Raw genomic sequence first — 24,814 nt, 5'->3', positions numbered from 1 at the left:
TGTCCAGCCCGGCCTTGGACACTTCCAGGGATCCAGGGGCAGCCTCTGACAGGGCCTCCCCACCCTCACAGGGAGGAATTTCTTCCTAATATGTGACCAAACTTCTCCCTCTATCAAATTGTACCCATTAGCCCTTGAACTCTCACTACAGTTCCTGATGAAGAGTCCCTCTCCATCTCCCTGGAGTCTCTTTTAGACCCTGCTCTTCTCCAGGCTGAATATTCCCAACTCTCCCAGCCCTTTTAGTTGTGTTGTTGTCCCCACTAGATTTCCTTTAACAATTCCATATTCTTCATATTTTGGGAATGATGCTCACAATATCTGATGGGAATTACTACAGCCATTTGTAATTGCTGCTAAACAGTGTTTTATTTAGCTAAATAGTGTTTTATTTGCTGCCAGAAATAGGAGAAATTAATTTAAAAATTAATTGTATAAGTAATATGTATATGTATACATAAAACCGGAGTGAACAAAAATCCCTGGGACTAAAACACCCACTGCAAAAAGAAATGTGAAGTCTTTGCAGAAGCAGAGATTTAAGTTGTCAATACCTGAAAACCTGGCAATGAAACCATGAACAGCAAGTTGCTCTTGCACTACGCATGCAAAATTAAATCCTGAAGATCCAGATGACTCCTCAGAAATGAAAAACAGCCTGTCCCTGAGCCAGCACTGTGACCTGGAGGCCAAGAAGGCCAACAAAATGCTGGGCTGGGTGAGGAAGAGCATTCCCAGCAGGTCAGGGGGTGCTCCAGGCAGTGCTGAACCTCTGCAGGGCTGTGCCCAGCTCTGGCACCCTCAGCACAGCAGGGCCAGGGAGCTCCTGCAGGGTGACAAAGATGCTGAAGGGCCTGGAGGGTCCCTGCCCAGAAAGGCTGAGGGAGCTGGGGCTGCTCAGCCTGGAGAGGAGCCCCAGGGAGAGGGGCCTCAGCCCTGGGTGTCCCCAGGTGTCCCTGGGTGTCTCTCAGTGTCCCTGGCTGTTCCTGTCTGTCCCTGGGTGTCCCCAGGGGTCCTTGTCTGTCTCTGAGTGTTCCTGGGTATCCCTATCTGTCTCAGGGGGTCCTTGGCTGTCCCTGACTGCCCCTGGGTGTCTCTGAGCATCCCTGGCTGTCCCCAGGTGTCCCTGGGTGTCCCTGGGTGTCTCTGGGTGTCCCTCTGTGTGTCCCTGTCTGTCTCTGGGTGTTCCTATCTGTTCCTGGCTGTCCCTCTGTGTGTCCCTGTCTGTCTCTGGGTGTTCCTATCTGTTCCTGGCTGTCCCCAGGTGTCCCTGTCTGTCCCAGTCTGTCCCTGTGTGCAGAGGTCAGAGCAGCCCCAGGCTCTGCTCCAGGCCCAGCAATGGCCCCAGAGCCACGGGCAGGGCCTGAGCCCAGGAGCTGCCCCTGGCCAGGAGGCAGAACTGCTGCCCTGGGCAGTGCCAGCCCTGAGCAGAGCCCAGAGAGGCTGTGGAGCCTCCGTGCCTGGGGATCCCAGAGCCACCTGGCCCCAGTCCTGTGCCCTGGGATGTCTGAGCAGGGTGGTGGTACCAGATGTGCCCCACAGCGCTCCCTCCCATCCGCCCCATCCCAGCGCTCTGATTTCATTTCCCCATTCCTGAAAACCTGCCCACAACCCCGCGCTGCCCCCGCCGAACGCGGCGCGGAGGGACGAAATCAATTAAAGCAATTAACACCCACAAAACCACCGGGTTTTAGGCCACGCCTCTGACCACGCCCACTTAACTACGCCCTTCGTAACCACGCCTCTTTTGTCCCTCAGCGCTTCCCGTAGCGGCGCCGTCACCGCGGCGGGAGCGGCCCCGGTGAGTGCGGGGACACCGCGGCCCCTTCGGTCACACCGCGGCTCCCTCGGGGGCTCGGCCGCGCCCTCCCGCTCCCCCCGGAGCCGTGCCCGAGCGGCCGCGCCGCTCCGGCCCCCGGTGTGACCGGGAATGGGGAACGGAGCCCGGCGGGCAGCACGTGGGGGGCACCGGGGGGGCCGGGCCGCGCTCGGTGCGCGGTGACCGCGGGTTGGTTTTGTTGAATTGGGGCAAACGGGGCGTTCTGGTGGCTGTAAAGGCACTTTTGGGGTGCATTGTGTGTAATTTTTGGTGGTAAAACCACGGAACTCCATGCCTGGTGCGCCCGGAGCGCTCCCGGTGCACCGGGGCTATTCTGAGCCGGCCCAGGTGCGCTCAGGGCCGCGGTTTCCGTCCCCTTCCCCCGGGGCTGAGCCCCAAAGCTGCGCTGGTCGTTCAGGGATTCTGTCAGAATCTCAGCATTCTCTGAGAATGCTCAAAATTAACCCCGGGTTTTAAAAGGAGTCAGCAGCAAATTAAAAAAAAAAAAAAGTCAAGTATTAATATAATTCAGGCTTTGTGACTCCTTAATTTTCCTGACTGTGACTGGGAAAGAAGATTTTCCATCCCTGCTTTCTTTGCAGCTAAAAGTGATATGAAATCAATGGGATCTATAGGATTTCTCCTTGCTGTGCACCAGCAAAGGACGGAAAATGTCCAAAAATCCCTCTTTACTCGCTCCTGAAATAGCAGGACTGGGGGGTTGTTTTCCTGCATTTATTTGAGCTGAAGGAATGAAAATTCTCATTTAGAGCGTTCACACCCTGCCCTGTGGGGTTGTTTTCCTGCTCCCTGCAGTTACAGGTGCAAATGTTCTTTTGTGCAGGTGAACCAGCTTTGTTTTGCTCACCAATTCCACCGAGGAAGCAGCTCCTCCTGAGCAATTCAGGTAATTAATTCTCCCTTTGGATGCAAATTACTGCACCCAAGAACTCTCAAAGCATCCTTGGTAGGCAATATCAGCATTTTCTCCTTGGGAGGTTCTGGGGAAAAGCCCCTGATAAAGGGAGTTTTAAAAAATTAAGATTTTACTTTCCATTAAACTATTTGTTTTCTGTTAAACTATTCCATTAACATTTTAAAATTTAATTTTAAAATTTTAAAAATTTTAATTTTTTTAAACTACAACTATTTGTAATTTTTATTTAAATGGCATGGGATTATTATTATTATTATCATCATCATCATAATTTTCATTTTCTTAATAGTTTTTCCTAAGCAAGTGGTGCTGACCACCAGTCTGTGTTACTGCAGAGCATCTGACACTTGTTCTGAATTATTTGTGTGCTTTGTCATGAAGGTCTTTCAACACAAACAGTTCTCTCTCAGCATAAAATATTCAGGCATAACAAAAAAATATATATTTTAAAATAAAATCAAAAATAGAACAAAAAACCTAAAATATCCACTTCTGTTCCTGCAGGAAAATGCTGAGAAGCCTGAAAGGACTCATGTGCCATTCTCTGAAGGTAAGCCCTGCAAGAGCCTGGTGCTATTTCCAATATTTTGACTTTCCTGTGGCCTGGAATGACAATTTTCAGCATAGAAAATGAGTGAATGCCCATTGTGGGCTGAGGAAAGAGTAGGTCCAGCATTCCCACGTTTCCCTGAGGAGTCTGGGGAGGGGAGCCCGGCTGGAACCAGCTCTGAGATCCTGCACCTTCCATTCGTGTGTCTCTCAGGAAATAGGGATTATTCCACTCGGCATGGCTGGGATGTCCAGAAGCACAACCCACCAGCCCTGCACAGATGCTCTGGGAAGAGTTTTGCCAAAGATCACAGAATTCTGGGATATTCCCAGCTGGAAGGATCATGGCCCTGCCTGGACACCCCAGCAATCCCCGCTGTGCTGGGAGCTCCCAGTGCCCCTGGAGCCCTGGCAGCCTTGGGGCTGTGCCCAGCACCCTCTGGGGGAAAAACCTTTTATTTTATTTTTTTTTGTTTCATTTTCTGAGCCAGAAATGGCCCGGTACTTGGAGTGGGTACAGTGATGCACTCTGCCCCAGCTCACAGCATCCCTGTGCCGTCCAAGGGCCTCCTGAAACCCTAAACAGCAGCAGGAGCTCATGGAGCAGGTCTGGAATTTTTTCCTGATGGAGAGGAGTTCCAGCTGTGTGGTTTGCTGCTGCCTTTTTGCCTTTTCCAGGCTTTTCCCCTCCAGCACAGCCGTGTGGCTGCAGCTCTGCCTTCTGCAGCTCTGGCTGTGCAGGGCTTCCCTTCCCGGGCAGGCTGCGGGAGCAGCCCGGGATCCCTGGGACATCGGGAACAGCCCGGGATCCCTGGGACATCGGGAACAGCCCGGGATCCCTGGGGACATGCGGGAACATCCAGGGGATCCCTGGGGACATCGGGAACAGCCCGGGATCCCTGGGGACATGCGGGAACATCCAGGGGATCCCTGGGGACATCGGGAAACAGCCCGGGATCCCTGGGGACATCGGGAAACAGCCCGGGATCCCTGGGGACATGCGGGAACAACCCGGGATCCCTGGGGACATCGGGAACAGCCCGGGATCCCTGGGGGACATCGGGAACAGCCCGGGATCCCTGGGGACATCGGGACCAGCCCGGGATCTCTGGAAGATGTGGGACCTGCCCGGATCCTTGGATCATACAGGAACAGCCCGAGATCCGTGGGATATGAGGGAAGAGCCCGGGATCCGTGGGACAAGCGGGGTCAGCCCGGCATTCCCGAGGCCGGGATCCCGGGAAGGTGCGGGAACAGCCCGGGATCCCGGGAAGGTGCGGGGACAGCCCCGGATCCCGGGAAGGTGCGGGAACAGCCCCGGATCCCGGGAAGGTGCGGGAACAGCTCCACCTCCCGGCTCGGCGCTCCCGGTTCATCTCGGGCACCACGTGATGGTTTCGCTGCCATTTCAGGGATCCCGGAGAGGCGGCTCCTGTCCCTTGGCAGATGGAAACTCAGCCCAAAATCCGCTCCCTGCTCGGGGAAACGGCGCTGGAGAGGCTGGGGTGGCTGTGCAGAGCCGCACTGGGAGCTCTGTGGATGCTCCAGGTGTTCCAAACCACAGGGATGGGCTGGGAGTGGCTGTGCAGGGCTCTGTGGTTGTTCCAAAGCCCAGGGATGTGCTGGGAGTGGTTGTGCAGGGCTCTGTGGATGTTCCAGGTGTTCCAAAGCCCAGGGATGTGCTGGGAATGGCTGTGCAGGGCTCTGTGGATGCTCCTGGTGTTCCAAAGCCCAGGGATGTGCTGGGGATGGTTGTGCAGAGCTCTGTGGTTGTTCCAAAGCCCAGGGATGTGCTGGGATGGCTGTGCAGGGCTCTGTGGATGTTCCTGCATTCCAAAGCCCAGGGATGTGCTGGGAGTGGCTGTGCAGGGCTCTGTGGATGTTCCAAAGCCTAGGGATGTGCTGGGATGGCTGTGCAGGGCTCTGTGGATGTTCCTGGTGTTCCAAAGCCCAGGGATGGGCTGGGGATGGCTGTGCAGGGCTCTGTGGATGTGCTGGGAGTGGCTGTGCAGGGCTCTGTGGATGTTCCAAAGCCCAGGGATGGGCTGGGGATGGTTGTGCAGGGCTCTGTGGATGTTCCAGGTGTTCCAAAGCCCAGGGATGTGCTGGGATGGCTGTGCAGGGCTCTGTGGTTGTTCCTGGCATTCCAAAGCCCAGGGATGTGCTGGGGATGGTTGTGCAGGGATCTGTGGATGCTCCTGGTGTTCCAAAGCCCAGGGATGTGCTGGGAGTGGCTGTGCAGGGCTCTGTGGATGTTCCAGGTGTTCCAAAGCCCAGGGATGTGCTGGGAGTGGCTGTGCAGGGCTCTGTGGATGTTCCTGGTGTTCCAAAGCCCAGGGATGGGTTGAGGATGGCTGTGCAGGGCTCTGTGGATGTGCTGGGGATGGTTGTGCAGGGCTCTGTGGATGTTCCAAAGCCCAGGGATGTGCTGGGGATGGTTGTGCAGGGCTCTGTGGATGTTCCTGCATTCCAAACTGCAGGGATGGATGCTGAGCTTTTGTTCAGGAGGAGGGACCAAGCACCTTGGTCCTCTAAACTCAGGATATGATATTAATTTATAAACTCAGGGTATCAAATGCTTCAGCTGGGGTGTCCTGAGCCATCTGTAGGCAGTTTAAAATGTGGATTTTTGTAAATGGAAACAGTGATTGGTGAAATGCAAGTGTGCATCTCTGGAACTCAGCACAGCTCTGAGCAGGGCTGTACTCCCTGCCTGTGTTGACTTTGTAGCACCTCAGAGGAGCAATTCCCTCTCTGCAGGTGCTTGGGAGCTGCTTCCACACCCACAGCCCGCAGTGGCAAAGTTCCAAAGTGTCCAAAGTTTGAAGTTTAATTCAAATCCTAATTACAGTTCACTATAAGTGGCTTCTAGCTTATCAACTTTAACTACACTGTGTTGTAAACACTTTAAAATTAATAATCTAAAATTACCCCTCGTGAGCCTTAATACAATGCATCTTTCATAGTTCTATTTCTTCAAAGTATTTTTAGTCTTATTTGCAAAACATCTTTTAAAACTTATTTCTGGTTTAGTTTCTCTCTCAACAACGTTTATCCTCTTCCATAACATTTCGAAATCAACATTTCTTATCTCAAAGTTTACATACAAATACAGGCTTTGTGAACCTTCTGTCAAGTTTTAAGAATTTTCTGTAAATCCATTTTCCACACAAAGCACCACCAGGTTCCAGGGGGTTTTGGGAAGGAGCTGTGGTGCTAAGACTGCAAATGGCAGTAAAATAATGTCATTGCAGGAGTGATTTACACTTGGGATGTGCTGTGCTGATGGAAAAAAAATAGAAATTTAATGTTTGGCTGCAAGACCAGAGGACTGGACTTGTATTCTGAGTTCCTCTCCCTTCAGAGAACTCATGAGGAGCTGCCTTGTGTCCCACAGAGATTCCACATCCTGCTGAGCTCAGTTTGGGCTTTTCAAAACGTGACATTGCTAATATTGGTTTGATGAAGCATCATTCAGCTCAAGGCTGTGCCTGGACATCCCTAAAACCTGCACACAGAGCAGGAATTTCACGCTTGTTTCGTTTTCCTTCAGCACTGCAGTGCCCAGGGCTGAGGGTTTGTGTGGTACCCCTGGCAGAGGATGGGCAGGGAGCTCCCCTGGCAGCTGAGCAGAGCCCAGAGCCCTCAGACGCTCGCCTGGGGCTTGAGGGGGAGAGAATGAGATCCCAGAGGGACCTCCCACCACAGCCAGTCCCACCCCCTGCCCGGGGCTGGGACCCTTCCCTTGGTCCAGGATGCTCCAAACCCCATCCAGCCTGGCCTTGGACGCTTCCAGGGGCAGCCACAGCTTCTCTGGACCCCCTGTGCAAGGATGTTCAAGGGAGATGAGAGGGATTCTGATTCCAGGCTCAGGGCTGACATTTTCTACATGATCAGGTGACAGGAATTGCCTTCTGTATTTATTCATGTATTAAACTGGCATCTTTGTGCCCTGCTCAAGGCTGTAAACTGTCACCTCTGTGGATTTTCAACTAAAATAAGCAATCCTGAAGGATCATTTGCATTTGAGGAGGAAAAGGGCAACGTGGGAACAAGATGTGTTGAGTGATCTCCCTATTTGCACTGCAGCTCTTGGTTCCAGAGGCTCCAGGCTGGTTCCATCCCTTCCCTAACGGGAGGCTCCGTCTGTCTGTCTGTCTGTCTGTCTGTCTGTCTGTCTCTGCCCCCACACGGGTAGGGCGGTCCTTGGGTCGCACGTGTTTCAAAGGACGAGTCTGGACTCTTCAGCTTTTCCATCTTCAGATTGTTTATTGTTTCTTATCTACAAAATTTTCTGTCTGCCCAACAGAGGTCTGATCTGCAAGGCAGCCAAGGGCACTCTGACTCTCAGGGGGCGGTCATGTCTTTTTATACTAAAATCTACGTACATGATATTTACCTTTATTTTCCAATACTTTTCACCCATGTTAGCAAGTGCACCTTCACCATAAACCAATCCCCAAGTGCCAACATCACCACAGGAGATGGAAGACAAGAAGAAGAAAGAAGAAGGACGAGACACGCCCTGATCCCTCCATCTTGTCTCCATAACCCCCCTGTACCAAAAACCTTAAAGTTTATATTTCACCCTCTAAATGTGTCCCTTTTACACCCTTCACTCTAAAGTGATTCTCATGTCCTCAAACTGCTGTCACTTCTGTGGATGGATCAAAATCAAGCCACCAAACACTCCTGGCAACATTCCAGGGTTTCCGAGACCCCCAAGGGTTCTCCTGGCATCTCTGGACATCGGGAGCGATGTGCTGAGTTCCCACACCTAACGGGAGGGCAAGTGCCCAAATGCTGACTCAGGCATCTGCAATGAGCCTGGCCCCACTTTCCCTGGAGCCCTGGTGGCTTTGCAGTGGCCCCCGAGGAGCCCTGGGGTGGCAGCAGGGCTGTGGCACGCCACAGCTGTCCCTGGCTCCGAGCTCTGCGTTCTGCTGCTCTCACCCAGACACACAAAATCAGAAACTGCTGCCATGGCCCTGTCAGTGCTGCTCAGGGGCTCTCAGCTTCTCCCAGAGCCTGTCTGGAGGATGCACTTTCTAAATCACTGACAAATGTTTGTGTTTTCTTTCGCCACGACATAATAAAATGCTTGTCCTGCCGCTGCTCGCTTCCTTGCCTGTTTTGGCTGGGCTTTGCAGGCGGGCTGGCTGGGGAAAAATGAATTAATCAGCTTAGCTGGCTGCTTTGGTTTCTCAGCCACGTCTGGATCCTAATGCCAGAGTCTGGGTGCAGGGACACAGGCAGGGGAATCAGCGTGGGGAGTGTAATTATAAATATCAAATAGTGGGCAGAGCTGCACTAATCCCTGGGTAATTGAGGTGATTCTGGATTGTTGGACAGGCTGAATTCTCAGGGTGCTGCCTCTCCTCAGTGTGGGCACTTCCCAGCAGTGAGGCTTTAATGGCTGCATGTGGGATCTTAAGGAATTTTGTGTAAATTGGGTAAAAAACTCAATTCTGTATTTTGGGTAAACCTCAGGTGCAGGGCTTGGCTCAGTGAGGTGGAAGTGGCTCAGGTGAGAATGGTTTCAGTGCAGGTATCTAAATGTGGAATCTGGTTCTACAGCCATGCTGAATTTCCATGCTAATGATGAGTTTTCACTGCAATTGCAATCAGAGTTCAGCTCTGGGTTGCTCGTGCCTCGCTGGGATCACAGAGGGCTCAGAGCAGAGGCCCTGGGCTGGTTTTCCCCAGCAATCCCTGGCTGCTGACAGCTTTGTTGTCTCCTTGCCTCTGTGAAAAACGCCAATCACTTTTTTAAAAAAAAATTTTAAAGTTTAATAGTAATAAAATGGCTATAAAATAGTAATAAAATTAGAGTAATAAAAATTTGGACAGTTAGGATTAGGATAATACAAGACAATAAAATCAAAGAGTTACAGACAGTCTGGGTACCTCTTTCTGGGCAAAATGAGCCCGAAAAAGGACCCACGTTAACAGAGGATTAACCCTCAAGAACAGCAGCCTGTTGCATATTCATACACCTCATGCATGATGCATAAATTCCATTCAAACACAGGATTCTGTCTGGGCAGTGTCAACTTCTTCCTCTGAATCCTCACTGTGAGACAGGAAGAAGTTATTTTCTTCTGATAAGGGAGCAATAAATTCTTTTTCTCTGAAAGATTTAGGTGTCCTGTGGCTGCTATCTCGGTGGGAGTACCTCATTCCTCTCTTTAAAAAAAGTATCTTACTTGAGTTTCTATTTTACATTATTTACATAGTTTCTATTTTAACATTATATTGTAACCTAAAACTGTATTCAACACACTACTTAAGAAAATTAATACATGTTTAATAGAATACATATTTATGTGCTATGTAAACATAATACATAAACATAAATAATTGTAAACATAAAATGAATAATGTTGAACATTGTAGCATAGTTTCTATTTTAACATTATGTTATAACCTAAAGCTATATCTAACACACTCCTTAAGAAAATGAATGCAGCATAACTTTCTAACACTACACATCTAAATTCATTTTAATCGTTTCTCCCCTTGCCGTCCCTCAGCTGGGCCGTGGCTGTGCCCTGCACACGGCCAGGGCTGGCCTGAGCTCCGTGTCCAGCCAGGATGTGCCAGCAGCAAAGCCCCGAGCGATTTTCCACACCAGCGAGAGCGACCCGGTGAGTGACAGCCTGCCAGAACTGTCCCCAGCCTGCCAGAACTGTCCCCTGGGTGCCAGCCCTGTCCCCAGGCTGCCACCATGGTCCCCAGCCTGCCACCAGAGCCATCCTGCCACCATTGTCCCCAGGCTGCCACCACTGTCACCTGAGTGCCACCACTGTCCCCAGGCTGCCACCATTGTCCCCAGGCTGCCAGCACTGTCCCCTGAGTGCCACCACTGTCCCCTGGGTGCCACCACTGTCCCCAGGCTGCCAGCAGGGACATCCTGCCTGCCAGCACTGTCTCCTGGGTGCCAGCACTGTCCCCTGGGTGCCAGCACTGTCCCCTGCCTGCCACCATGGTCCCCAGCCTGCCAGCACTGTCCCCAGGCTGCCACCAGGGACCATCCTGGCTGCCAGCCCTGTCCCCTGGCTGCCAGCCCTGTCCCCAGGCTGCCACCACTGTCCCCTGGGTGCCAGCCCTGTCCCCTGGGTGCCACCACTGTCCCCAGGCTGCCAGCCCTGTCCCCAGGCTGCCACCACTGTCCCCTGGGTGCCAGCACTGTCCCCAGGCTGCCAGCCCTGTCCCCAGGCTGCCACCACTGTCCCCTGGGTGCCAGCACTGTCCCCAGGCTGCCACCACTGTCCCCTGGGTGCCAGCACTGTCCCCTGGCTGCCAGCACTGTCCCCTGGGTGCCACCAGGGATCATCCTGCCTGCCAGCACAGTCCCCAGGCTGCCACCGTGGTCCCCAGCCTGTCACCAGAGCCATCCTGCCACCATTGTCCCCAGGCTGCCAGCACTGTCCCCTGGGCCCATCCTGCCACCACTGGGGCCATCCTGCCCTGCCACCACTGTCCCCTGGGTGCCACCAGCACCATCCTGCCACCACTGTCCCTGCACACACCAGCCCTGGCTGCCACCAGGGACCATCCTGGCTGCCACCACTGTCCCCTGGCTGCCACCACTGTCCCCTGGCTGCCACCAGGGCCATCCTGGCTGCCAGCAGTGCTGCCTGGGACTGTGCTGGGGTACGGGGGGTGCACACACCTACACCAGGAGTGCACACACCTACAGCAGGGGCACACACACCTACACCAGGGGTACACACACCTGCACCAGGGGGTACAGGGAGTACACACACCTACACCAGGGGTACACACACACCTACAGCAGGGGTACACACACACCTACACCAGGGGTGCACACACCTACACCAGGAGTACACACACACCTACACCAGGAGTACACACACCTACACCAGGTGTACACACACACCTACTCCAGGGAGTACACACACCTACACCAGGAGTACACACACCTACACCAGGTGTACACACACACCTACTCCAGGGAGTACACACACCTACACCAGGGGTACACACACCTACACCAGGGGTACAGGGGGTGCACACACCTACACCAGGGGTACACACACCTACACCAGGTGTACACACACACCTACACCAGGGGTACACACACCTACACCAGGAGTACACACACCTGCACCAGGTGTACACACACCTACTCCAGGGGTACAGGGGGTGCACACACCTGCACCAGGGGTACACACACACCTACAGCAGGGAGTACACACACCTACACCAGGTGTACACACACACCTACACCAGGGGTACACACACCTACACCAGGTGTACACACACACCTACACCAGGGGTACACACACCTACTCCAGGGGTACAGGGGGTGCACACAGCTGCACCAGGTGTACACACACACCTACAGCAGGGATCAGCTCCATGAATGGGCCGTGGCTGTGCAGGGCACCTGCTCAGGGTGGATGGACCCTGAGAGCTCCTGGGAGCAGGGATTGATCCCTTCTCCAGAGCTGCCCGGATGAGATTGCAGGAGCTGGCACAGGCTTCTCATCAGACACCATGAATTTCAACTCCAGGCTCATTCTTCCTGGCAAACCTCCCTGAGCTGGCTGTGAAGGGGATAAAAACCACACCCCAGATGACCTGAGCACAGCCCTGCAGCACCACAATTGCAGCCTCAGCCTCTGTGTGTGTGTCTGGAGCACAAAATGAAGGGCAGGAAATGAATGGAACGAGCCTTTGAGGTGCTTTTCTGCTGCCGTGTAATTGGAGCCTCTGTGATTCCTCCGGGGTCTCTATGGAAACGGCAGCGGGAGATGGTCTCGCACGTGACCCCGTGCATTGCACAGCCCAGCCCAGATGGCCACCATTGTCCCCATTGTCCCCGCTGTCCCCGCTGTCCTGTGCCTGCCTCCTGTTGCCGGGCAACCGCCTCTGCCATTCTGACCCGTGCCTGAGCTCTGCCTTTGGCCACCTCGGCCTGCCTGGGGCACTCAGCTCCTGCACCACACAGTCCCATTGAAACGGGGCTAAGAAAGGCACCGAACACCACATTTTTCAGCAGAGTTTGTGTACCCTGCCATCAGCACAGCTCCAGGGGAGGAAACAGGAGGATAAATGACCCACATTGTGTAGGAGAGGGAAGGAATTTGCCCAAAGTCAAGCAGCAAGGCAGGGATGAAGCTGAGGATGAAAATGGGCTCTGGAGTCCTGCTCTTGTGGAAAACCACAGGTGGTGTGTCCAGGAGAACTCCAGGGAAGCCACAGTTTGAAATAAGCTTGGGAAAAAGAAGTTTTTCACACTTCTCCTCAGGTGCCAGCTCCTTACAGCAGGGCACCTCTTGAACAGCCAGGATTTAACATTTACCCCCCTGGTGCAAGGATTTCCTGACCACTGAACCCCCCAGTTTGGCAGCTCCAGCAGCTCAGCCTTTTGCTGAAGTTACCAAACTTCCCAGAAATCATTCCTTGAATCAGGAGTTCCTCAGCTCCTGCAGCTGTGCCAAGGTCAAGCCCAGAGTCCAGGACACCCTGGCCTGTCCTGTGTCCCCCAGGGAGGGTGGGACAGGGGTGGCTGCTGAGTGGAAGGGGCAGAAGGTGGGAGCAGAGGGGTATTTTGTGCTGAACAGGCTGCAGATCTGTCCTGAAGAAGGGAAGGGAGACTTAACAAGAATCCTGGGAGCAGAAAATTCATGGATGTGCAACAGAGCTTCCAGCAGTGCTCCATGGAGAGTCCATCAAGAGCTGGGAAAAGCCAAAATATTCCCGGCCAAACAGGCAGAAGAAACCTGCACACAAAAATGCTGGCACATAAAATAAAGAAAACAAGGGAATTGTTGTATTTGTTGTTGTGCATGGCAGTTTTTATCTATAACAGGAATAAAGAGGAGGATGGTTTTACTTTAAATCCATGGAAAAAAATGCAGAAAGCAGAGCAGGACAAGATCTAAGCTTCAAAGATTAACACAAAACTGCTAAAAGTCACACAGGAAGGGCTGCAGAGTAGTCTCTGTTGACTGTCCTAATTAGACAAGACACAAAAAAGGATGATTTGAGCAAGAGGAAATAAGTAAGGGCTTTGCAGGTATTGCATGGCAGGAAAAGAGAATCATGAAGGGAAAAATTAAATTCTCAGATAAAAAAAAAAAATTAAAATAATTAAAAAATAAAAATAAATAAATAAATTTAAAAAAAATCAGATCCCAGGGACAACAGCTTCTTGCTGTCATTATGGTGAGACCTGCAGGGGAAACACTGGAAATAAATGCAGCAGGATTCATCAGGTGCAGTGGAGGAATAGCCCTGATCACTGGGGTCACCACAAGGGACTGGAAATTATTGCCCCAAAAAAGAAATTGGGAGTTTTAAGCCTCCAGCCCCAGTAACCAAACGGCACAGTGGGAATCACTGCTGGGAGGCAGCAGCCCAAGGCAGAAAACATCATTTTGTCACAGAAGAAAGTGGGTGTGAGAGCAGCAGGTGACTCAGAAGGGTGCCACAGCCTTGCCACGGTTTGGGGGGGCTGTTGGAAGGTAAATCCATGGTGCCCCCCAAACACCACAGGTTGTGCATGGGCTCAGAGAATCCCCCCATTGCTCAGTGCCCGCTGGGGTCTCCTCTCTTTGGCCTCTTCCAAGCATCTGCCAGCAGTGTCCTGACCCCACAGCTCCTGCTTTATTCCTTTTGTGTTATTGTGTTCCTGCTTTATTCCCTTTGTGTTATTGTGTTCCTGCTTTATTCCTTTTGTGTTATTCCTCCTCTTGCTCTGCCCCCAGTGAGAGAATATTGCCTGTGCCTGAGCATTGCCTCCCTGCCCACCCTCCCAGGCTCCTGTGCCCAGGGAAGGCATCACCAGGTGCCAGTTCCCCTTTGCTCTCCCAGGGTCCCAATTGCCCTTTCCCAGGATGCCAATTCCCCTTTTCCAGGGTCCCAATTGCCCTTTTCTCTCCCAGCATCCCAATTGTCCTTTTCCAGGATCCCAATTGCCGTTTTCCAGGGTCCCAATTGCCATTTTCTCTTCCTGGGTCCCAATTGTCATTTTGTCTTCCAGGGTCCCAGTTGCCATTTTCTCTCCCAGGATCCCAATTCCCCTTTTCCAGGGTGCCAATTCCCCTTTTCTCTCCCAGAATCCTAATTCCCCTTTTCCATGGTCCCAGTTCCCCTTTTCTCTCCCAGGATCCCATTTGCCCTTTTCCAGGGTCCCAATTCCCCTTTTCCAGGGTCCCAATTCCCCTTTTCTCTCCCAGGATCCCAATTCCCCTTTTCCAGGGTCCCAGTTGTCATTTTCTCTCCCAGAATCCCAATTCCCCTTTCCCAGGGTCCCAGTTGCCCTTTTCCAGGGTCCCAGTTGCCCTTTCCCAGGGTCCCAGTTGCCCTTTCCCAGGGTCCCAATTCCCCTTTTCCAGGGTCCCAATTCCCCTTTTCTCTCCCAGAATCCCAATTCCCCTTTCCCAGGGTCCCAATTGTCCTTTTCCAGGGTCCCAATTCCCCTTTCCCAGGGTCCCAATTCCCCTTTTCCAGGGTCCCAGTTGCCATTTTCTCTCCCAGGGTCCCAATTCCTCTTTTCCATGGTCCCAGTTCCCCTTTTCTCTCCCAGGATCCCATTTGCCCTTTTCCAGGGTCCCAATTGTCCTTTTCCAGGGTCCCAGTTCCCCTTTTCCAGGGTCCCAATTCCCCTTTTCTCTCCCAGGGTCCCAATTGCCCTCTTCTCTTGCAGGCCAAGCACACGGATCAGCACGAGGGCCGCCTGTACAGCATCCCCCTGCAGGAGGTGAAGGCTGTGTTCCCCCATGGGCTGCCCCATCGTTTCCAGCAGCAGGTATTCCAGCTTGGAGGGATGCCCTGGGGCTGCCCTGCAGCCCTGGAAGTGCCCAAGGCCAGGCTGAAGGGGCTTTGGAACGAGCTGGGGTAGTGGGAGCTGTCCCTGCCCATGGCTGGGATGATCTTAAGGATCTCCCATCCAGCCTAATTCCATGATTCTGTGTGGGAAGAAGCAGATCCATTGGTGACTGTGGTGTTTTCCTGTTGGGATGGGAGAGAGCAGAGTGCAGTTATCCCTTGCCATTATAGAGATTTTCAGCATCTAAAAGAGATGAGTCAACCACCCAGAGCAGAAGAGGTTGAGGGTTCCACCTCAGGCAACTTTTGTTCCAGTGGTTTTCATCTGGAACATCCAAGCACAAAATGAATTACAGAAATATTTTCTACAAAGCAACACTCTCCATTTTCAGAAGGCTTCAAACCTGGTTTTATTCTGGCATGCATGCTTTTTATACATCCTTACAAAGCTCATAAGTTTACACTCTACTCGTTGGTCAGGAAAGACAAAGTGCTCATTGGAATAATTGCAGGTTTCTCTTATTTCTCCTTCTTTCTTTCTTGGTTTCTATGTCAACAACCTTGGTAGAAAATTCTTTCAGGGGCAAACATGGATCCTCTTCTCAAACTTCTGTCTGCTCACAGAAGTTGCTGTAAAACTCTTCCACGTGGCTGTATTTCTGTGTGAACCAGGCTGTCTCATGAAATAAGTTTCTATCTGCAACAACACAATCTTGTCTCCTGATCTGTGGGGTGAGGGGGAAGGAGCTGTGCAGGCTCTGCCCTGCCTGGGTCAGGGACAGATTCCTCACCTGTGCAAATCCAGGTCACTGAGTTGGATTCATGGCCAGGCCAGGCTCCCCCACCCCATTTGTGGGAACAGGTGATCCAGAAAACTCTTTTTGGGTACAGGAAGGACCAGAAAATCCTTTCACTGAGGGGAAGCAGCCCTTGACCAACTCTCAGGTGCTGCTTGACCAACCCTGTGGGTGCTGCTGGGCAGAGCTGGGTGTTGGAGCCCTGGATGCTGGGAATTTCAAACTTTCTGTGCTTAGAGGCACAGCCCACAAGAGAACACTACAATTGACCTGAGGCTGTGGAGAAGGCTTCAAAAACTGATTAATAATACTAAAATGGCAGGTGTGTAGTTGGTTAGAAGTTTACTTTGTGGTATTACTTTGTGTAATATCACAAAGGATGTTAGTAGAAAACTTAAAGTAGAAAAGTAGAAAACTTAAAGTAGAAAACTTAAAGTTCGGGGTTTTAGAATATAGAAATAAATATGAAGCAAGATGGAAGTTTTAGAGCAGAGGTTGTTCTTCTTTACCTTCTTCCTTTTTCTTCATGGATTTGGGTGATGTTTTGTAATTGGACAGAAAAGTCCTCAGTGCAAGTTCAAGGGATCAGTTCTGGGGTTAAAAGGGAAATAATCTGGGTGTCATTTCTTAATTGGCACAGACCCACAAGAAAACACTACAATTGACCTGAGGCTGTGGAGAAGGCTTCAAAAATTAATTAATAATACTAAAATTAACAGGTGTGTAGTTGGTTAGAAGCATGTAATATCACTAAGTAGAAAACATGAAGTTTGGGGTTTTAGAATAGAGAAAGAAATATGAAGCAAGATAGAAGTTTTAGAGCAAAGTTGTTCTTCTTTCCCTTCTTCTTCCTTCTTCTTCATGGGTTTGGGTGATGTTTTATAATTGGACAGAAAAGTCTGCACTGGGGGCTTGGAGGGATCAGTTATTGGGTTAAAAGGAAAATAACCTAGGTGTCATTTCTTAATTGGAAAGTTTAGTCTTAAAAGACCTTGTAAGAAGAGATAGTGAACAATTTTTGTGCCTTGCTAATGAAAGGCTGCAGAACTCATGGCTGTGAGGCTGTAACACAGGTAAATAAAAATAATAATAGTAATAATAATAGTAATAATAGTAATAATAGTAATAATAATAATAATAATAATAATAATAATAATAATAATAATAATAATAATAATAATAATAGTAGTAGTAAAAACACCTGAGTCTGACCACGAGCTACCATCTCAGGTGCCTTCAATGCTGACCTGGAGAAACCCATGGCTGGGGGTGCTGGGGGCCTGCAGGCAGGTTTGGAGCAGGGCTGGGGGCAGCTGTGGCACTTTGGTCACAGCTGTCCCTCCTCAGATCCAGACCTTCAACGAGGCGCGGGTGATGGTGCGGAGGCCGGCGCTGGAGATCCTGGCGTACCTGAAGGGCTCCAACTTGGCCCACCCTGCTGTCAGATATGTGATCTGTATCCTTCAGCTGCAGCTGGAATAGAGAGAAACACAAGGAATTCCTGCAGGGGAGAGGCTGGTTGTGAGCCTGGGCTGGGCTGGTCTCCAGAGGTGGAGATTTTCATTCCAGTGTTTTTCATCTCTACCATCCAAGCACAAAATGAATTACAGAAATATTTTCCATGGCTGTGTTGTAGTTGAGACAGAGACAATGCAAAGCAGCGCACCCCATTTTCAGAAGGCTCCAAACCTGGTTTTATTACAGCATTCCTGCTTTTTATACATTCATGTGGTCTGTGCTCAGTGCAGGGGCTCTGGGCCCTTCAGGGAGCTCAGAGCTTGGATGTCTCTGTTTTAACTCCTGGCACAGACAGGGTCAGCACACAGGGCAGGGGCTCCTCAGCTCTGCTCAGCGGGGTGGGGACAGGCAGAAGGAGCTCTCTGGGTGAGCTCTGGGCTCCCTTTGTGCCCTTTCTGGAGGAATCACAGTCAAGTACAAACTGAAGTGGTTTTTCAGAGCCTTTCCTTGACAGTGCTTGCTGGAGATGGTGAGAGAGGAACAGGGAAGACCATGACCCTGTGCCACGTGGTTCACTACTGCTCCAGGCAGGGCTGGCTGGTGCTGCACATCCCAGATGGTGAGAAACCCAGGGCTCTGTTACCACACACCAAAAAAGCTGCTTCAGGAGCTCTAGGATATCCCTCCACAACCTGTCCTTGTTTTTCCATAGTGGAAAAGGTCCATAAAACACAAAAACCCCAAATAAAGTAGAGCATAATTAGTTACTTTCACCTGCTCACACATCCTTGGGGCCAGTCTGGTTTTCTCCATTGTTAACGAGCATGGAAAGAGATTTTTGGGGTCTGTGTGGCCTCCTCTGCTCCTGAGGGACAGTTCTGCAGGAAGGATGGAGCTGCATCCACCTCTGGGGTCCCAAAGCCATGAACCTGTTGAGATGAATCCAGAGGAGGCACCAAGATGATCAGAGGGATCAGGGGAGCAGCTCTGCTCTGAGGAAAGAATTGGGATTGTTCAGTTCAGAAGAAGAAATTTGGATTGTTCAGCCTGGAGAAGAAAAGGCTCTGGGTTTGCCTGATTGTGGCCTTCCAGGGCCTAATGGGACTGTGAGAAAAATGGAGAGAGAATATTTACAAGGGACTGGAGGGACAGGACAAGGGGGAATGGCCTCCTCCCACTGCCAGAGGGCGGGGATGGATGGGATATTGGGATGGAATTCCTCCCTGTGAGGGTGGGGAGGCCCTGAGAAGCTGTGGCTGCCCCTGGATCCCTCCAAGGCCAGTTTGGATGGGGCTTGGAGCACCCTGGGTTACTGGAAGGTGTCCCACTGGATCATGGAATGGGTTGGGTTGGTTGATCTTTAAGGTCCCTCCCAACCCAACCCAACCCAACCCATTCCATGATTCTGTGACTTTCCCTACCAGAGCTGCAGAATAAGGACAAGCAACACAAACACCCCTACCATCCCCACCTCATACCATTATTTTGACTAAAAAAAAAATTATATATATATATATTCAAACCAACAGTTTTATTTTGCTGACAGCTCATCTCTGGGTGAAGAACTGCAAGGAGCTTTTTCACTCTTCCTACAACAAAGACAGGCTGGATCAGCCTCTGCAGGCTTCTGTCTGGCTCAAGAACTTCAAAACCTCCAATGAACGTTTCCTGGAAGAGGTTGGTGGCTGCAAACCCCACCCCTGCCCCGTGCTGCTCTTCAGCTGCTGGAGGAAAAGCACTTTGGATCCCTCTGTGGGGATGGCAGGTGCTGGTGGATGCTTCTCCCAGATGCTGCAATCCAGCCTTGCTTTGCCTCCTATCATCCCCAATCTCATCATTGCTTTCTTCCCACAGATAAAAACACAAAAAAAATACATTTGGGGCAAAAGAGAAAGCACAGAGGAGGGCAGACCTTTGAGGGAAGTGGTGGAGCAGGTAAGGAACAGCCACTGAGGGACAGATTGCTCCTCAGGATCTTAGAGATGGGAGTCCTGGGAAATAGGAGGCCTCTCCCTGTCCACAAAAGGTGATGATGTGGTGGATCTGTAAAGAAAATTGTACAGAGAATTTGGATAGAAGACCAAGTTAGAATTAGAAATTCCCATGTTTTGATGCTCAAACTGCTCTTGGAAGAGGTTGTTGACTGTCAGTTTGTCTTCCTCTGGAAGGGCTGCCCAAAAGTCACCCCCTAGCAAGAAATTGTCTTGGTTTGACAAGACAGGTGTCTGTCTGCTCAGGAAGGCAGGAGCCTCCCCTGAAATGGAAAATGTGAACCCCCTCCCTCTGAATTGTTACCATTTTGAAATTAAGGGGCTCTCAGGTAAGGATGTGGGAATAGGAATGACAGTTCTTTATTAGGAAAAATAAAAATACAAATGCAATAGTACAAAAAAACCCAAAAAAACACTGCCAGAGTCAGCCCATGCCCTGTCCCCTGTGTGTCAGGGGGTGGCACAGCCCCATCCCATGGGGGCTCAGCCCTCCTGCAGTGCCAGCTGTGGCTCTGCTGGAGCAGGGATCCTGCACAAGGGGGGAGTTTTCCTCTGCAGCTCCAGGGCTGCTGCAGATGGGCCTGGGCTCCCTCTGGCCATGCAGGGCAGCAGAAGCTGCTCCTCTGGCAATGCCCTGGGCAAAGGCTGCTGGGCTGTCCCAAAGCTCAGATTGTACCCAGGTAGGAATGCTTGGCTCCTCCCCTGGGCGCAGCATCTCCCCATGGGATGATGGGATTGGATCAGCCCTGCAGGGACACTCACTGGCCATGGACAGAAGATAATTAATAATTAATGGCTCATTAACAGCAGATACCTCCTGGAGGGAGGATTGATTGTGGAAGAGATAAAGAAAACTGCCCAGTGAACAGAACTGCCACACCTGGTTTTGACAGTGTTAAACAGTGTTAATTTTAACAATGAGCAGCAGATAACTGCCCCACCTGGTTTTAGCAGTGTTAATTTAACAATGAGCAGCAGATAACTGCCCCACCTGGTTTTAGCAGTGTTAATTTAACAATGAGCAGCAGATAGCTGCCCCACTTGGTTTTAGCAGTGTTAATTTTAACAATGAGCAGCAGATAACTGCCCCACCTGGTTTTAGCTGTGTTAAACAGTGTTAATTTTAACAATGAAGAGCAGATAACTGCCCCACTTGGTTTTAGCAGTGTTAATTTTAATTAACAGCAGATAACTGCCCCACCTGGTTTTAGCAGTGTTAATTTAACAATGAACAGCAGATAGCTGCCCCACTTGGTTTTAGCAGTGTTAATTTTAACAATGAAGAGCTGATAACTGCCCCACCTGGTTTTAGCAGTGTTAATTTTAATTAACAGCAGATAACTGCCCCACTTGGTTTTAGCAGTGTTAATTTTAATTAACAGCAGATAACTGCCCCACTTGGTTTTAGCAGTGTTAATTTTAATTAACAGCAGATAACTGCCCCACCTGGTTTTAGCAGTGTTAATTTAACAATGAAGAGCTGATAACTGCCCCACTTGGTTTTAGCAGTGTTAATTTAACAATGAGCAGCAGATAGCTGCCCCACTTGGTTTTAGCAGTGTTAATTTAACAATGAAGAGCTGATAACTGCCCCACTTGGTTTTAGCAGTGTTAATTTAACAATGAGCAGCAGATAGCTGCCCCACTTGGTTTTAGCAGTGTTAATTTTAATTAACAGCAGATAACTGCCCCACTTGGTTTTAGCAGTGTTAATTTTAATTAACAGCAGATAACTGCCCCACCTGGTTTTAGCAGTGTTAATTTAACAATGAAGAGCTGATAACTGCCCCGCCTCTGACAGGTGGCAAACAGAGCACAGCCCAGGGCCGAGGCAGGCTGAGCTGTGTGCCCTGTGCTCCCTGCAGGGCCTGGCTCGGGTCAGGAGTGCCAGCGATGCCGTGGGGGTGCTGCTGAGGGAGCTGAGGCTGCAGAGCCACCGCGGCTCCTTCCGGCTCCTGGTGGCCGTGGACGGCGTCAACGCGCTCTGGGGCCGGACCACGCTGAGCAAGGAGGACAAGAGCCCGGTGAGGATGGGCCTGGTGGGCTGCAGATGCTCACAGGGCCAAGCAACCCTCTCCATTTTCAGAAGGCTTCAAACCTGGTTTTATTCTAGCGTGCATGGTTTTTATACATTCTTGCAAAATTCAGAAGTTTACACCTCACTCGTTGGTCAGGAAAGACAAAGTGCTCATAGTTGCAGGTTTTTCTTATTTCTCCTTCTTTCTTTCTTGGTTTCTGTGTCAACAGCCTTGGTAGAAAATTCTTTCAGGGGTAAACATGGATCCTCTTCTCAAACTTTTCTCTGTCTCACAAGTCACTATAAAACCTCTTCCACAGGTGCCTTTTTGGGCTACCTAAAAGCAGAGGCCAGACAAAATTAAGGGGATAAAAGCAGTTCTATTTATTGATGGGTCTTCAGGTACATTTTGGGCAGACAAAGCCCCTAGGGGCTGCACACAAAATGGACAACATATCACAGGTTTTCACACTTTTAAAAGTTTGGTCCATTTGCATATTGGAGGTTAATCTTCCAATTACAACTTCAGGTAATGAAGGCATTTACCCCAAGTTTGGTCCCCCCAGCTCCCTTTTCTTTGACATTTCTCAAGGCTTGAGTCAGGGAGGTGTCCTTGATTGCCAGGCCTGGAGAGGGATTCTTGTGTCTGCCCAAAATGGGAAAGCTGTAGCTAGCATTGTATGTGGAGTTTAGAGTTAGACACTAAGAACTGCAGGATTACAAATATATAAAAATTATAAAATTTCAAAATTATAATATAATATAATATAATATAATATAATATAATATAATATAATATAATATATAAAAATTATAAAAGCTAAAATCCTAAGGCATCATTTCCCCAGAGCTCTGCCCTGGCACAGCCCTGATTCCTGCTGCAGGGAGGAGCAGGGAGGCTGCTTCAATTTTAGTTCTGTGTCAATCCCTGCAAATGTTCAGGCTTTGGAGGGGCCTGAAAGGTTCATATTGTGCTTCAGACAATTTTTCCTGAGTTTTTCCTTCTCTCCCTGAGGCGGAAGTGCAGGTGGGTGTTGTTGGAGGGGCAGGGCCTGGCTGTTGCTCAGTGCAGCGTGACTCAGGCCCGATGCTGCAGGGCCCAGGGAAAGCAGAGAATAAAAGGTGCCTGAAGGATAGAAATGATCCTGCCAGCCTAGCTGGAGCGAGGGGAGGGGAATTTGTGTCTGACAGAAGCTGCTGGCAGTGAAATGGTGATGCAGACCATCTCCACCAGGTCTCTCCAGAGGAGCTGACGCTCGTGCACAACCTGCGGAAGATGCTGAGGAACGACTGGGTGAGTTCCAGGCTCTGCCAGCAGTGAGATCCCAGCAATGACATCTGCACAAGCCCAAAGGCACGGGTGCAGCAGTGCTGAGGGAGAGCAGCAGTGTCTCACGAGTGTTTGTGACACCCCTGAGGAGATGAGGACAGCTGAAACCTGCAGCAGCATTTCCTGATTGCCCTGGCAAGCTCTGCTGGGGGACCCTGAGCTGGAGGTGTCTCACAGCCCTTTGGGTTATGAATTCCTGGAGCTTGTGAGAACTTCTGCTTTCTGAACATTTTGCTGTAGGAGGTCAACTCCTCATGCTGCTTTTTCCACCCCCTTGGAGCTAGAACCAGTAGGCTGCAGATTTAAAGGTGTATAGGAAAGTCCATTTTAAAGTATTTCACTTGTTGGCATAGAAAACCCATCACAGGTAAGAAAAGTTTTAATGCCAGCCATGGGAACGTGAGCTGTTTATTTATTTTCTCTGTGCTCACACGGAGCAGCCTGGATTAGTGTGGTCTGGAGCATTATAAAAAGTTAATTTGCAGAATTTTTGAAGAATCCAGGTCCCAGAATGGGATCTTAAAGCCCACCCAGTGCCACCCCCCTGCCATGGCAGGGACACCTCCCACTGTCCCAGGCTGCTCCAGCCCCATCCAGCCTGGCCTTGGGCACTGCCAGGGATCCAGGGCAGCCCCAGCTGCTCTGGGCACCTGTGCCAGGCCTGCCCACCCTCCCAGCCAGGAATTCCTGCCCCATATCCCATCCAGCCCTGCCCTGTTACTGTGAAACCGTCCCCCCTTGTCCTGTCCCTCCATCCCTTGTTCCCAGCTCTCCTGGAGCCCCTTTAGGCCCTGCAGGGGCCCTGAGCTCTCCCTGGAGCTTTTCCTTCTCCAGGTGAGCACCCCCAGCTCTCCCAGCCTGGCTCCAGAGGGGCTCCACCATGGAACCTCCTCTGGACTTGCTCCTGCAGCTCCATCCTGCAATCAAAAGATGCCTCAGGGGTTAATCCTAAACCAGCACTGGGTTTGCAGCTGACAGCATTTTTATTTCTGATCTGCTTTCCAGAGTGGAGGTGCCATTGTGACCACCCTCAGCCAGACTGGCTCGCTCTTCAAGCCCAGCTCAGCCTACACTCCCCAGGAGTTGCTGGGAAAGGTCAGTCACGGCCTCTTTTGGGCTTTTTCCCCTCTTCACATTGGGAAACAAACAAAAAAATTGTTTGGTGACCTGGTTCTGTTCAAGGGGACACTGCTCAGGCTCTCTGTGGATCACATACACCCTTGGGTCAGCAGTGCCCTGAGTGCCAGGGCAGCCAAAAATGTCCTGGGTGTGCCAGGCACAGGGACAAGGCAGGGACTGTCCCTGCTCTGCCCTGGGGCAGTTTGGGCATCACAGTCTGTGAAAGGGCTGAAGCTGCAGGAGAGTGTCCCAGGGAGGGTCTGCAGGATGAGGAGCATCTGAGGGCATTTCAGTCCAGCTGGAAAAGAGGAGCCTGAAAGGAGATCAGGGACCTGCAGCTCTGATTCTGTGACCAGCACAGGACCCAAGGGAACGCCTGGAGCTGTGTCAGGGCAGGCTTGGGCTGGACAGCAGGAAAAGGTTCTTCTCCCAGAGGGAATGGGCACAGCCCCAGGGCTGCCAGAGCTCCAGGAGCGCTTGGACACCGCTCCCAGGCACAGGCTGGGATCGCTGGGGTGTCCCAGGGCCAGGAGCTGCACTGGGTGATCCTTGTGGGTCCCTTCCAACTCTGGGTATTCCATGACTCCATGAGCTCCCAAGGCCTCTGGGCCGTGTCCCCAGCACTGACCCTGCCTGAGCTCCCTTCCCAGGAGGGTTTCGATGCCTTGGACCCCTTTGTGCCCATCCCGGTCCCCAACTACAGCCCGAGGGAGTTCGAGAGCTGCTACGGCTACTACCTGGAGCGGAGGTGGCTGCAGCACGAGAAAGGTCAGTGCTGGGAGAGGGGCAAGACCGGAGCCGTTCCCTCCCTCCAGCCCTCCCGCAGCCCCTCCAGCTCTGTTTTTCCTCTGTTTTTCTCTGTTTTTCTCTCTCGCAGCGCACACGGAGGATGGCAAAGCGGAGCTGCAGTTCCTCAGCGGCTCCAACCCGCGGCAGCTGGACCGGCTGGCGGGACCCCTATAGCGCAATAAAGGCTCCGTTCCCCGCTGTCCGTG

General features: G+C 51.3%; 1 protein-coding gene across 4 annotated transcripts; it reads left to right on the top strand.

Moving 5' to 3' along the window:
- The first annotated feature begins 1,737 nt into the window (after positions 1–1,737).
- DAP3 (death associated protein 3) lies at positions 1,738–24,807 on the top strand. 4 transcript variants are annotated; one of them, XM_066568052.1, is made up of 14 exons: positions 1,738–1,801; positions 2,664–2,726; positions 3,261–3,306; positions 9,839–9,952; positions 14,986–15,087; positions 17,252–17,360; positions 17,889–17,981; positions 18,909–19,039; positions 19,217–19,297; positions 21,219–21,377; positions 22,605–22,664; positions 23,706–23,795; positions 24,470–24,587; positions 24,697–24,807. In XM_066568052.1, the coding sequence occupies exons 3-14, from the start codon at positions 3,265–3,267 to the stop codon at positions 24,780–24,782; spliced, it is 1,185 nt and encodes a 394-aa protein (XP_066424149.1). In that variant the 5' UTR covers positions 1,738–1,801; positions 2,664–2,726; positions 3,261–3,264; the 3' UTR covers positions 24,783–24,807. The 4 variants fall into 4 exon arrangements, with proteins under 4 accessions (XP_066424149.1, XP_066424146.1, XP_066424148.1 ...); XM_066568049.1 differs by having other exon boundaries at positions 18,909–19,127; XM_066568051.1 differs by lacking the exon at positions 1,738–1,801 and adding an exon at positions 1,847–2,008 and having other exon boundaries at positions 18,909–19,127.
- Positions 24,808–24,814: the final 7 nt, after the last annotated feature.

This window comes from Molothrus aeneus, chromosome 31 (genome assembly GCF_037042795.1).
Source record: "Molothrus aeneus isolate 106 chromosome 31, BPBGC_Maene_1.0, whole genome shotgun sequence".
NCBI lineage: Eukaryota > Metazoa > Chordata > Aves > Passeriformes > Icteridae > Molothrus > Molothrus aeneus.
This window is presented reverse-complemented; position numbering and strand designations above follow the sequence as displayed.